Below are 12570 nucleotides of genomic sequence, written 5' to 3' on the forward strand. Positions count from 1 at the left end.
CTACTGAATGGCAAAATAAAAGGAGAATTTTTTTTTAAGTTTCTTTGTTACTGAGTGAAATCCAAATTAAATCTTTGGTGGATGAATCAAGTGGGGAAGCGGCATGTTTACAATAACATGACAACTAAAATGGAAAAGCTAACATAGGTTCAAATGTAAAGTAATTCCTGATAACTCCTTGGCTATTGGTAATCCATCCTAACACAGCAGCTCTGCTTCCACGTAGCCTTTGAAAATGGCAGCGCTTCTCACGGCCTTATTTATATGTATACAATTAGTAAATTCTACCCAGTATGTCCCCTTTGAGAATTATCTCGGTCGCATATATTTACATCAGAAATACTTACGATTATAACAGGGGTGTGTTCTTTGTATATCTACTGTGCCTGGGGAAATGTGAAGCAGCTAAAGTGACCTTTGCAGACTTTTTACTGCATGTGCTGCTGTCATGAGTGACTGGAACTTTAATGAAGAGGTAAACCTCAGAGGGTTTGATGAGTCCTGATGTCGCTGATGACTGTTCCAGGAGGTGACAGGTTCAATAGCTCATTATCATTACCATCGTTTAAAGCTGCTGCTTGAGTAATGAACAGTGGGGGACTTGTCACAGCAACAAATAAACACTCATTCTACACTCACTTACTCGCTTACTACCTTAGCTCACCATTAAAACAGGCCAAAAGCAGCGCATAAGGATTGATTGTTATTATAACAGAGTTATGATCTAAAAAAGATCTTCCCATGAAATCTTACTGTCAGAGCACTTTTCAGTTCCGTGTGTAAATGTGGTAATCTGATGGCTGCACTAATAAATAGAAAGAAAGACAGGCTGTTTGTTTCTTGCCTGAAACGACAGGATTTCACTATTCTAGAGAGGATATTACAAAGAAAAACATGAACAATTTGAATCAGAATCACAATCTCGCCTTGAAAATAACCCAGTCTTACAAATATAGCCTTGAAAGTTCTTATTTTTTCTGTCTGGATGAAATGATACAGTAAGTATCCCACAGACAGAAAATGTTTGCCAATTGAAAGTACAGTTTATTTGTATGGGAAATCACAAAAGTGTGCCTTGTTTCTTTGGTGATCTCAATTTTATGAGGAAAAAAAAGAATGTAATGTAATGAGAAGGTTATGAGAAAAATAAAGTCAGAATTTTACAGGAATTCAATTTCATTTGAATAAAGTTTACTTTCCAGGGGGAAAAAAATAATTTCATGAGAAAAAAATGGTCATAGTTATGAGAATACATTTATAATTTTATTTGTAATGTTATGAGAGTGAGATTTTAACAAGTACAGTGGAGCCTTGAGATACAAGTGACCCGACTTAAGAGTTTTTCCAATATCTGAGCCGTAATTCCAGACAATGTTTTTGTTAAATTAATACAAAACAAAGATAATTGTACCTTGTGTATTTAAAACAAAATACTGTAATACTTTCAGACCGCTCGCTTAATGCTAATGCTAATTAGCATCTATGTTGCAGTGCTTTAAACATTTAAACAACAGATTTAAAACAAACGATGATACACACACACACACACACACACACACACACACACACACACACAGACAGACAGACAGATAGATAGATAGATAGATAGATAGATAGATAGATAGATAGATAGATAGATAGATAGATAGATAGATAGATAGATAGATAGATAGATAGATAAATAGATCGATAAATAGATCGATAGATAGATTACAAAAAAATGTTTTTTTATGGGTAAGGGTGTAACAGATTACACGTATTTCCATTATTTCATTTGGAAAAGAAGATTTGAGATACGAGTGTTTAGAGTTACGAGCGTGGTCATAGAACAAATTAAACTTGTATTTCAAGGCACACTGTCTGTACTAATATGAATACGTGAAAAAGTTGTACTTTTATGTTCCCCCAAAAGGTTTATAATCGGCTATAGGTGCCACAAGTGACGACAAAGCAGTACTTTTTTTTATATATGAAGCTCCTCAACTCAATTCAACATAGTTCCGAGATGCAGCAAGTACCAAGATGCCAAAAGATGGCGGTGAGCACAAAAAGCGCAAATCGGTAATTTTTTTCAGGGGATAATGGAAAAAAATTCCGAATTTTAAGAGAATAAAGTCTCGATTTTATGACAATATAAGTAATACTGTAATAAAAATAAGTAATATTCATGCTCATGATGATTATGAGAATAAAAGTCGTATGTTTACAACAACAAAAACAAAGATAAGGTAATCCTTTATTGAGCCCCGGAGTGGAAATTCAGGAATTATTTCATCGTTATAAAATCATCATCATCATCCTCAAAAAAAAAATAATTAAATTTTATGAGAAAAAGTAATAATCTTATGAGAAAATGATGCAGCTGTACCTAATAGTGTGACCTGTAAGTTTATATCCACACAATATGGTACACGTGGGCTTTTGGCTCGTATACGACTACGTAATATCTCACTTAATTAAGCCAAGCCCTCGGACGAACAGGCATATGGTCCTCACTCTGCCACGGCCTCGGCCAAGCTATGAATATGCATAGCGTGGGACCTCGGTAGCTTGTTAGCCGCCCATGAATTCAACACGAGCCTAATCCCAGACCTATTATTTACCCCTTGACCAAACATGCAAGTGGGGCTTCCGGATGCTTGACTTGGTTGGAACGACTGCCTTGGGATTCAGCTGACTGTACTATACACCTTTTTTTCCCATCCGCTTAAGACAAATAAAAACTTCTCTTAAATAGCCGCTTCCCTTTTAGTATCAGGCAACTACTGTACCCATTTGAACTCTGTTGCTAACCAAAACAGCAGCACCGAAGCAAGTAAACAGTGTTCCTGTGTGTTTAAAAGATGATCTTGTGTTATGGACATGGTGCCACACCAGATGTCGCTGTTTTCTTTCTTACCTTTGTGAATTTTCTTATTAATACAGAGGAGCATTTTAATTGTGAAATTATCGTGTACAGTGTTAACTAAATCGGTCTCATAATCATCGGAGTGATTTTTTTTTAATAACCTTAGCTAGTGTCCGTCTCTATTTAGTGCATCCCAAAGGAAGGCACAATTTTTATTTCCTTTGATATGAATTTAAAACAGCAGTGGTTCACTTTCAAATTATAATAATTATTATAGTGCTGTTTGGGACATTATTCAACAAGAATGTCTCTGACCGCCTGCTCCTGCCGTCTCTCCCTTTGGCAGAGCCCAATCAACTTTTTATATTTAATACAGAGCAGTGTTTCAATTGTGAAATAAATGTGTATTAATAAACCTGTCTCTTAATTATTAGAATGCACTTTTGGAAATTATTTAATGAGTACCTCCTGTTGGCTCTCTGTCACCTTTTTCCAATGAAGTTGGGACGTTGTGTTAAACAAATACAATGATTTGCAAATCATGTTCAACCAAATTTAATTGAATACACTACAAAGACAAGATATTTAAATATATTTACGGGCAAAATACAGGCAATTTAGAGTCGTCAATTAACCTAGCATGCATGTTTTTGCGATGTGGGAGGAAACCGGAGTGCCCGGAGAAAACCCACGCAGGCACGGGGAGAACACGCAAACTCCACACAGGTGGGGCCGGGGATTGAACCCCGGTCCTCAGAACTGTGAGGCAGACGCTCTAACCAGTCATTCACCGTGCCGCCATGATCGAAATCAAGCTATTTTTATTTATTAATTTATTTTTTAAACACGTAAACCAAGCACATGCTTTGGACGTTGACAAACAAGTAAACCTCATGAAAATCAGTTGAGGAATGAACGAGTTATGCTTTATTTTCTATGCAAATACATTGGCCTTGATCGAAACGTCACCCCCACCAATGTGGCCGCCTTGTCGGCATGTCGCTACTGCGCGCCAGCGTATCTAGAGTGCTTTCGTAAATTCAATTGGTGCGAGTGTTCCGACAGGCAGAGTATGTGTACTTTGTTTCAATTTACGAATGTTTTGTTGTCAAATATGTTCAAAATTCACCGTCAGCCTACAACCCTTGCATCTTGCTTGAACCGATCGATATTTGTTTCAGGGGGCTGAAAAGCGGTTTTAGTGGGGCTAGGACTATAAAACCTTGCCATAAACACACACAGTGGAACCTTGATAAAACGGATATCGGATAAAACGTACCATCGGGATTGAACAATGTGTCCAAAAATAGTTTTCATTTGTCACTTACAATACCGTCTGTTAGTTCAAGTATTTTTAGTACAGTAACAGTTTTTTTTTGTCAAGCCGTTCACCTTTGGCAACAGATTTGGAACTAGAAAGCGCACAAATTCCCTGTCGCTCATGAAAACGACTCCCCTATTATGAGTACTGTACGTCAACAATGTGTGGGTAGTGCATTTTGATTTTACCTACCTCCTTTTATGTCGTTTTTTTTAAATGTCATTTTATTTTATTGTTTCGATCCTTATTCTGTATTTTCTGCTGTGTTTTTATTGCATTGTCCAGCAGAGGGGAACCTTGTGTTTGTTTAAACTGTGCTATAGAAATAAAGTGGATTGGATTCGATTGAACAATGTCACCATAACTAAGCACACCGGCGTGTGCCTTTCAAACATTTTCATGCTTTTTTAAAAATATATTTATTTACAATAACTATGAACTATACTGTGTGTTTTAGGCAACACACACACAAAAAAAAACCCTACAAAACAATAATTTTATACTTCACAGTAATTTGGATGCATATGGACTCAAAATAAAAATAAAAATAAATAAAAAGAAGTGCTTCAATGGAACAGACATTCGGCACTATCGGACGACTCCCCCATCCCTATTAGTCCATTCTATCGAGGTACCATTGTACTACCAAATATTTCGGGGGGGGGGCTTGACAAGTTTTTAAGGGGGCCGGAGCACCAAAATAGGCCTAGCGACGCCACTGATCCCAGGTTTACCAACCTGCCCTAATAATAGGTATACTTTTTGCGCGATCTATACTTAAAATACAATAAAATAAATAAATGTCTTCACAAAAATAACAATGTGCACTTTCGATTGAGCTCGCGATTCGTTCAACAATATGCGCATCCAAACTTGAATGCACTTCGTTTCTAATATTTTGACCCACGCGTGGAGCTAAAGGACATTTCAGTCTCATTTGTTTTGGTTGATGTTGTCGCACAAAGACGTCCCACTTCTTCCGTGACACAAACCAACTCACGCATCAAGCAAAAGTCACACACACACGCCTTCTCCGCCGGTCTGTACATCTGTACAGATGGACAGCCATCCTTCCACTGGAGTGTGTGCGTGGATTAGCGTGTGTCTGCACGCGCGCGCGTGCATGTGTGTGTGCGTGTGTTTGGGGAGGCGTTTTTTTTGTTTTCCCTCCTCTCTTAGCTTTTTCTCAAGGTAGGACAGACACTTCCAGCTTTGACGACTTGTATCTTTTGCAGAGAAACGAAGAAAAGAAGAGGAGGGAAAAAAAAACCAAAAAAAAAACCAAGACGAACAAAAAGGCGACGTCGTGATTACGCGTCAACGTCCGATTTTTGCGCGAATCTGCGTGACGCGCGACTTGGCCGCGAACAGCCCACTTCCACACAAGCCGGTTCCGAAGCCCCCCCCCCCCCCCACCCTGCGCCCACCCAACCATACAATAAGAATCACCTACTCGTATCAACTACTAAGTTTTCTAATCGAGCACCGATTCACGGCACGCGACGAGGAGAAAGTTCCCCGCTTGAGGGCGAAAGCAGACTTTTTGTGTGCAGGAGAGGACGCCAAGTTTGCCAACGTGCCGAAGGAGTTCGTGAGTTCTGTCAGATGCGACATGCAGCCATGGTAATTACAATTTTTGTTTCCCCAATTTAAGCTTATTGTCGTTAAAAAAAAAACAGATTTAGGAGTTGACACTCGGGTTTACAAGGTTTATTCTGGGGTACGTGAATACATCAGAGCAGATGAAAAGTTGTCATGTGTCATTTTTTAAAAGCCCCTTTTATTGATTTGCTTTTACCATTTCCCCCCGTGCAAACATTCATTAGTGAAACTTGTCAATCAAACAATGACCCAAATGCAGCCCCTATCTCCACAAGAAAGAAAAAATGACACGTTTTGCAAATCTGTGGTAAAATCCATGTATATTTTCAAATTGTAAAAGATTGAAAATTGACATTGAAATAGCAAAAGTGACATCAATTGCACGTAATCCACTTTAAACCACCTGTAACCCCATTTATTGATGTTTTAATACACCTTTACACTCACCAACTGACTTGTAAATGTCATCACTGAGCCACGCACATTTATTTTGTTGCATTTTCTGGATTATTTGAAGGCCTCAAGTTCCTTGAGGCCTCATCTGTGCAATGGATATCCTTCATGTTGCATTTCCATCTTGTTTTGGGGGACTTCTTGAAATTGTCCCCGTTTAGTGATTTTTCATTTTGACCCCCCAAAAAATAGTTTGTTGTTTCTCCACTTGGAAGACAGATTAAAAAGTGAAGTAGGTGAATAAAAAGCGGAATATTTTACAGTCTTCTCTCATCAGGATTAGAAAGCGAGGAGGCAATGAGCTCAGGCAACGTGTTGAACACACGCACAGTACATGTCCATGTCATACATTTTAGTGGACAGTGAAGAGGAAGGAGGGAGCAGAAATAACGAAACGGTGCAAGATGAATGCCCCCCACCCCCTCCCACTTGAAAGCACCGCCAAAGTACCCTCACGCATTCATCAATGAGCGTGTGTGTTGTCGCACAAGATTTTTGGCCTGACCTGATGTGTGTGTGTGTGTGTGTGCCAGGGATGTTTTGGAGGTCCGAGCCGGTGCTGCTCGTGAAGAATGCCAATTTACATTCCGCAGGTGTCATTTCGTTACTTTTATCTTTGTGCTGCTCTCTTCACTTGCTTGTGCAGAAGGTATGCGCGTGCACGCGTTTGCGTAATCCACATTTGCTTGACCACAAAACAACACACTTTCGCTTCTGCAGGTATCGAGAGTGTGCGAGCGAAGGATTTAGGATCATAATAGTCTTGTAAGTGAACATAAATGACAAAGATCACTCACAAAGCATAATTCCCACAGAAAGGGTGTGCGAATTTAAAAACGAATCACAACATACCTTAGCAATTCCCGGATATACCCCCAGTAGCTGTAAACATTGCAGGGATGACATCAGAGCAATCTGACAGAACACTCAGTAAATTCTACGATGCCACTCAGTAAATTCTACGATGCCACGACATTCATGTTCTGGATCTTGGCTGGAAAATGTCCAATGTTTTGATTTTGTGTTGGGATGGAGATAAGTAATTTCTCTTTAAGAAGACACACGACATTCACAGCAATGTGGATATAAATGCTCCTCTTCAACCAATGATGCGGTGACGTGAAGTGGGAGGCAAAAAAAAAACAAAAAACACGGGAGGTTGTCAGACCGGTCGTGATTCCTGTGGTACTTCGGGAATCATGAGAGGGGAGAGAAGTGTGTGCGCAGAGCCGCCGGTTAGTCGGTTCAATAATCTGCTGGACAGGTGGGTCGGCGAAGACCCTCTCCGCCGTTGCCCCTTAGAGAGGCTGCTAATGAAGAGAAAGGCTGCTTAGAGGTGCTCTGCTCCGACCCCATCAACCCTACCCTGTACCTCCCGCTGGCTTCCTCTGATTACTGCCCAAGACCAGAACACTCCATGCTCTCCATTCCGCCTGATCCTCTGACTGCCATATCCCTTTCTCTTTCTTTGAAATAGAATGCCGTGAGTAATAATAACAATACTTGCGGTGCGCGTAACCATTAAATGTAGATCGCTGAAAAACAACAACAACAACAACCAATGATGAACAGTCAGACTATGCAGGGGCTCAAAGCGCACCATGGATTACCATAAAACATGTAAATAGGTGGAGGCCAATTCACAAGAAAGGCCAAGTTGAAACTGAAATCTATTTATATTTGTTTGAAATTGCCTTACTAGAAATGTTTGGAGACAACAAAATGTCGTTTCCTGCTATGTGCACAATGTGAATCTTAGAACACTTCTGTTGATTATGTAAAAGAGGAAACCAATTGGTCGTTCATTATTAAGTGAAATGTCTCATTTTCTCTTGGGTATTCACAATTGCTCTTGAACCAAGTAAGAATATATTTTATCCTTATGCTTGATTATTGCGATAGAATTGTCAGTTGAATCAAATTTGTTTTGTCAAATATCTAAAATATTTAAATGCAGTATATATGCAGTATATATGTACTGTACATATGAATTAAATATAAATATTTATATTAAAACATTTTTATTTTGTTGGTAAAGTGACGCGAAAGGTCTCAAAAACTCAAACGTGTAGGACTTGCGGGACTTGCATGTCTCGACTTGAGACTTGACTCGGGACTTGAGGGCAAGGAATGATTGACATGTAGACTGCTCAGTGGTTCCTTGATAAATGACTGCAAAAAATGGTCAATGGATGTTACCATAAACATGGCGCGGATTGTAATCTCTGACGATCCAAAAGAGTCAATTCAAATATTTTTTTTAAACTTTATATAGCCTTTGACAGAGGTGGGTAAGTAACGCGCTACATTTTCTCCGTTACATTTACTCAAGTAACATTTTGGATAAATTGTACTTGTCAGTGTAGTTTGAATCCACCGTACTTTTTACTTTTACTTGAGTAGAGTATGGATACTTTTACTCCATTACAATGATCGCTATGCCGGTCGCTACTTTTATATATCCAATATTGCGTGCGCGATCTATTTTTAGACTTGATCTTCGACTTCTGCGTAGGGTGCCTTTGCGCCAATCCAACGTGATCATTTGTGTCATTTGACTCCAATTTACCAATCTGACGGCACAAGGCAGTCACATGACCGCACACAAACCCTTCGTGGGCCAATCAAATTGACTCATTTTGGGGGGGAAAAACCCAGCCACGCATGTGTTTACTTTACAGACTCTGAAGAACAAACGCTTTGTCATGCAGCGTCGTCTTAAATTGGGACCGCCCAAACGTGGATATTTCAGCCCACTTCTCACTTGAGAAAACACCTTGCGCTAGGTTGTAGATGTTTTTGCTGTTGTTTTGGCTGTGCATCTGCCAACATTAGCCCTGTTTTATGGTCATAAGTCACTGTAAAACATACTGCAAAACCATGTTGTAATCTCCCTCTCTCTCTCTCTCTCTCTCTCTCTCTCTCTCTCTCTCTCTCTCTCTCTCGCAAACACAAACAATAAGTCTGGTCAGCAAACATCTTCCTCATTCAGTCATTTCATTGAATAAATAAAATAATGTTTCTGTAAGCCCCAATGCATGTGTTGTTGGTTTGGGGCACTTAAAAATTAAAACGTTGGCAGGTGTGTGACTCCCACATATTTTTTATTTGGCTCTTGATTTATTTTTTTTTAGTTAATCTTTACTTGAGTATTTTTTTCACTCAGTACTTTCTTACTCTTACTCAAGTAAATATTTGGAGGACTACTTTTTACTTTTACTTCAGTCATATTATTCTAAAGTAACAGTACTCTTACTTGAGTACAATGTTTGGCTACTCTACCAACCTCTGGCCTTTGATCTCGAAAGAGTCTCAAAGGACTTCAGAGGCCCACAGTTCACAAAGATCAATGGCATCCCCTGGTCCAACTCCCCCATCCGGCAAGTAAAAATTTAAAAAATGTCCATTGTTTTTTCCTTTACAACAGGCACCGATCAAATGTGGGAGCGATTGGGACGGGATCAAGTAGAAGGTGACGCGCTTCTTGTCGCGCCTTCCATCTTGCTGTATTTCATCTTCTGCCAATCTGAACAAAAATGCCTGCATCTCCTCAGTCGACCACAGAACAATAGCTTCTTTAAGCCTGCCGCACACTGCGCGACGTGATCGAACCCGACTGGACCGGACCATCGTGTAGAGTTGCCGACGCACCCCTGCACATGAGCGATTCACAAGTAGATGCCTGGCGAGCCTGTATAGGCGTTTGATGCTGTGTATTCAGTATCTTGTACTTGATCACATTCCTAAAACCATAAAAAGATTAATAGTAAAGGAAGAAGCAGGTTGCTAAAGAGAGAGGGTGTTGGAGAGAATAAAAGCGAGAGTGCGGATATTTGAAAGGAGGCTCGCTGGCTCCATTCGTTTGAACGTACCCAGTGTTTACGTACATTGGCGTACATTCCTGGTCACAAGCTTTGCTTTTTCATCCACAGGTACATTATACATTATGAATAAAGTTAAGTATTGAAGTAAAACACAATATTTGATGCTTTATATATTGTTTATATGGCTTGATGCTGTGCGGATCGTTAAACCCGGAAATTTATTTTCCCCTTGAGGGAAAGCTTATCTGCCGCGATGTTAAGATGGCGGGTCAAATTTTGAATCGCGGCAAAACCAGTGGCAGACTGATTGGCCACTCATGAAAACAGTCGCCTAATCACGCGCACACTACGCTACAGTTCTATCTGGTGTACGGCAGCCTTTAGACGCCATGATTGTGAAAGTGACAAGTCACCGCGCTTAAAGAAACAAGTACATCCGTCGGCCAATTCCATGACAGTTACGGCCAGGTCGGAGGAGGTGCCATTGTCACCGCTTGTCCTCGAAAAAGTGTAATGGAGAAGCGATCATACGGGGCGGATCGAGGCTGGTTAGGGGTACAACCGGTACAATGGAAAAGGGGCAACTGTTCGTTAAAACAACATGAGTCCATTTAATGAAATGAAGTGCTGCAGGTTGAAGCGTCCGGGGTGTGGTCCATCTCAGATCTTGTCACGGTCGGTCAATACAGAATCCTTACAGCAACAACCTCACTTTGATCATCACATACCTCGCCCCCTCTCTGATCAGGAGAGGAAGGGTGCGGAGAGAGGAGAAGCGTCAGTAAAACAGGCCAAAATCCAGATGTTAGTGTTTAAGGCAGGGCAAGAGGCTATTTGCAGGGAGCCAGTGCAAGTTGGGTAGTATAACACTGGCATATAGACCATGCCCAATGACTGTCCAATACTGTCCATAAAAGTGACCAATAATGGTACACTTAAACCAAACAGGTACTCAGCATGGCTTACCATGGCAGTTTTTCTGTTGCAACGCGTCGGTAGATGTGCGGTGCTCAATCGTTAGGTGCGCGGCAATGATTCGTGAACTAATTTGTTTCGCCATGGCCTCCATGTTCATACAGTCGCCATAAAGTGCTGCTGTGAAGTCAAAACCTCAGCAATGCACGGGTGAATACAAAGTATGTAAGACACGCAGGGAAGGAAGAGGAAATAATAAAAAAAGAACATTTATTTCAGAGGAACCTTATCCAGACAGTGATTTCAAAGCAACATTCTTGCGGTGTATTTATCCATCCAGGGGAGGGTCACCGCTGCACCCATTTGGCCCCAGTAATGTCTCAGATGGCCCACGGTGCATCTTGGCCGCGACAGAAAGGGTAATATTGTGAAAAGGGAGTGGAGTGGGGCGAGGGTCACACACCTGCGGAGGCTCGAGATGGAAAAAATGTCGGAACGAGACACCAGAATGCCGGAGAGTTAGAGTACTTAAAACAAATTGCACGGCCGGGTTCCTAATTTTAAGAAAGCAAGGGGCGAGACGTTAATAATCCGAAACAATAAACACCTAAAAGATATAATTAGACTTCTCGGTGCCTCGGCAGCACTGGGTAAGAAATTGAATCCTCGCGCCTCACTTAAACTTTAATTTCCTGCAAATACATTTTTAAACTCCTCGCTACCTTAAATAAACAATGGACGCTGATCAACTGGCTTAACGGCTGTTATGACAGAAGCATTTAGCATGTTTTTACTCTTGCCGTATCACACAGATTTCTATCTGCGGGAGTTTAAATCTGCTAAAAGATAGCTTTTGCCTCTGTCTTTAATCAGATTACAATCAAGACTACAAGCTGTGTTTGAACTGTAACCTGAAACTTGTACTTGAACATGCTCCCCCCCCCCCCCTTTTTTTTTTTTTTTTTTTTTTTGCCAACTGATATTTAAGGCTTCATTTTAAATGTTAATCCAAATACAATTTCCCAAGAAAGGAAGGAATAGCAGGGGGGGGAAAATGCAAAAGCACCAAGTGCACTCGCTACTGCCATCTTTATTTGTTTAAAGCGTGCATTTCATGTCCCATTAGAAAGGAAGACAACCTTCAAAGTCACTTAAAATTCTTAACATTTTGAACTGTAATTTGGGATGGCCATAAAGAAACAATTTGTACAAATTGTAACTTGGAAATAGATTCCAAAAATGGCTTTGATGGTTCACCAACTTGTAATAAAGAGAGAGCGAGAGAGAGATTGAGAGAGCGAGAGAAAGATTTGTCGTTACCATGGCCATGCGGGGCCAAGGATACCTCATGTTGTTTAATACTAATGTTCACCTTAAGGCATGATGTAATGGTTCTGATAATATTTAGCACACACAAATGTATGAACACAATCTGTTCGTTTGGGATGTTGGTTGACATCGGATTTTTTTTTTCACGTCAGTAAGTCTTGAGCTATAATAAATATTTTGTCATCATAAAAGCTTACCACAAAAACCCATAAAACTGTACAAGGCATTAAAAAATAAAATAGAACATATAAACAACATGAATGAGAAGTTATTCATTT

The 12570-nt window shown here is 40.2% G+C and overlaps 1 protein-coding gene across 2 annotated transcripts in view; it reads left to right on the forward strand.

The window, feature by feature from the left end:
- Positions 1–5372: 5372 nt before the first annotated feature.
- The window catches only part of bnc2 (basonuclin zinc finger protein 2), a 207134-nt gene continuing 199936 nt past the window's right edge, over positions 5373–12570 (forward strand). For both annotated transcript variants that reach the window (XM_061680318.1, XM_061680321.1), the window contains exon 1: positions 5373–5792. In XM_061680318.1, coding sequence (XP_061536302.1) covers positions 5775–5792 — 18 coding nt within the window. In that variant the 5' untranslated portion in view covers positions 5373–5774. The remainder of the gene's footprint in view (positions 5793–12570) is intronic.

This window comes from Phycodurus eques, chromosome 6, assembly GCF_024500275.1.
Source record: "Phycodurus eques isolate BA_2022a chromosome 6, UOR_Pequ_1.1, whole genome shotgun sequence".
In the NCBI taxonomy this organism is placed as follows: domain Eukaryota; kingdom Metazoa; phylum Chordata; class Actinopteri; order Syngnathiformes; family Syngnathidae; genus Phycodurus; species Phycodurus eques.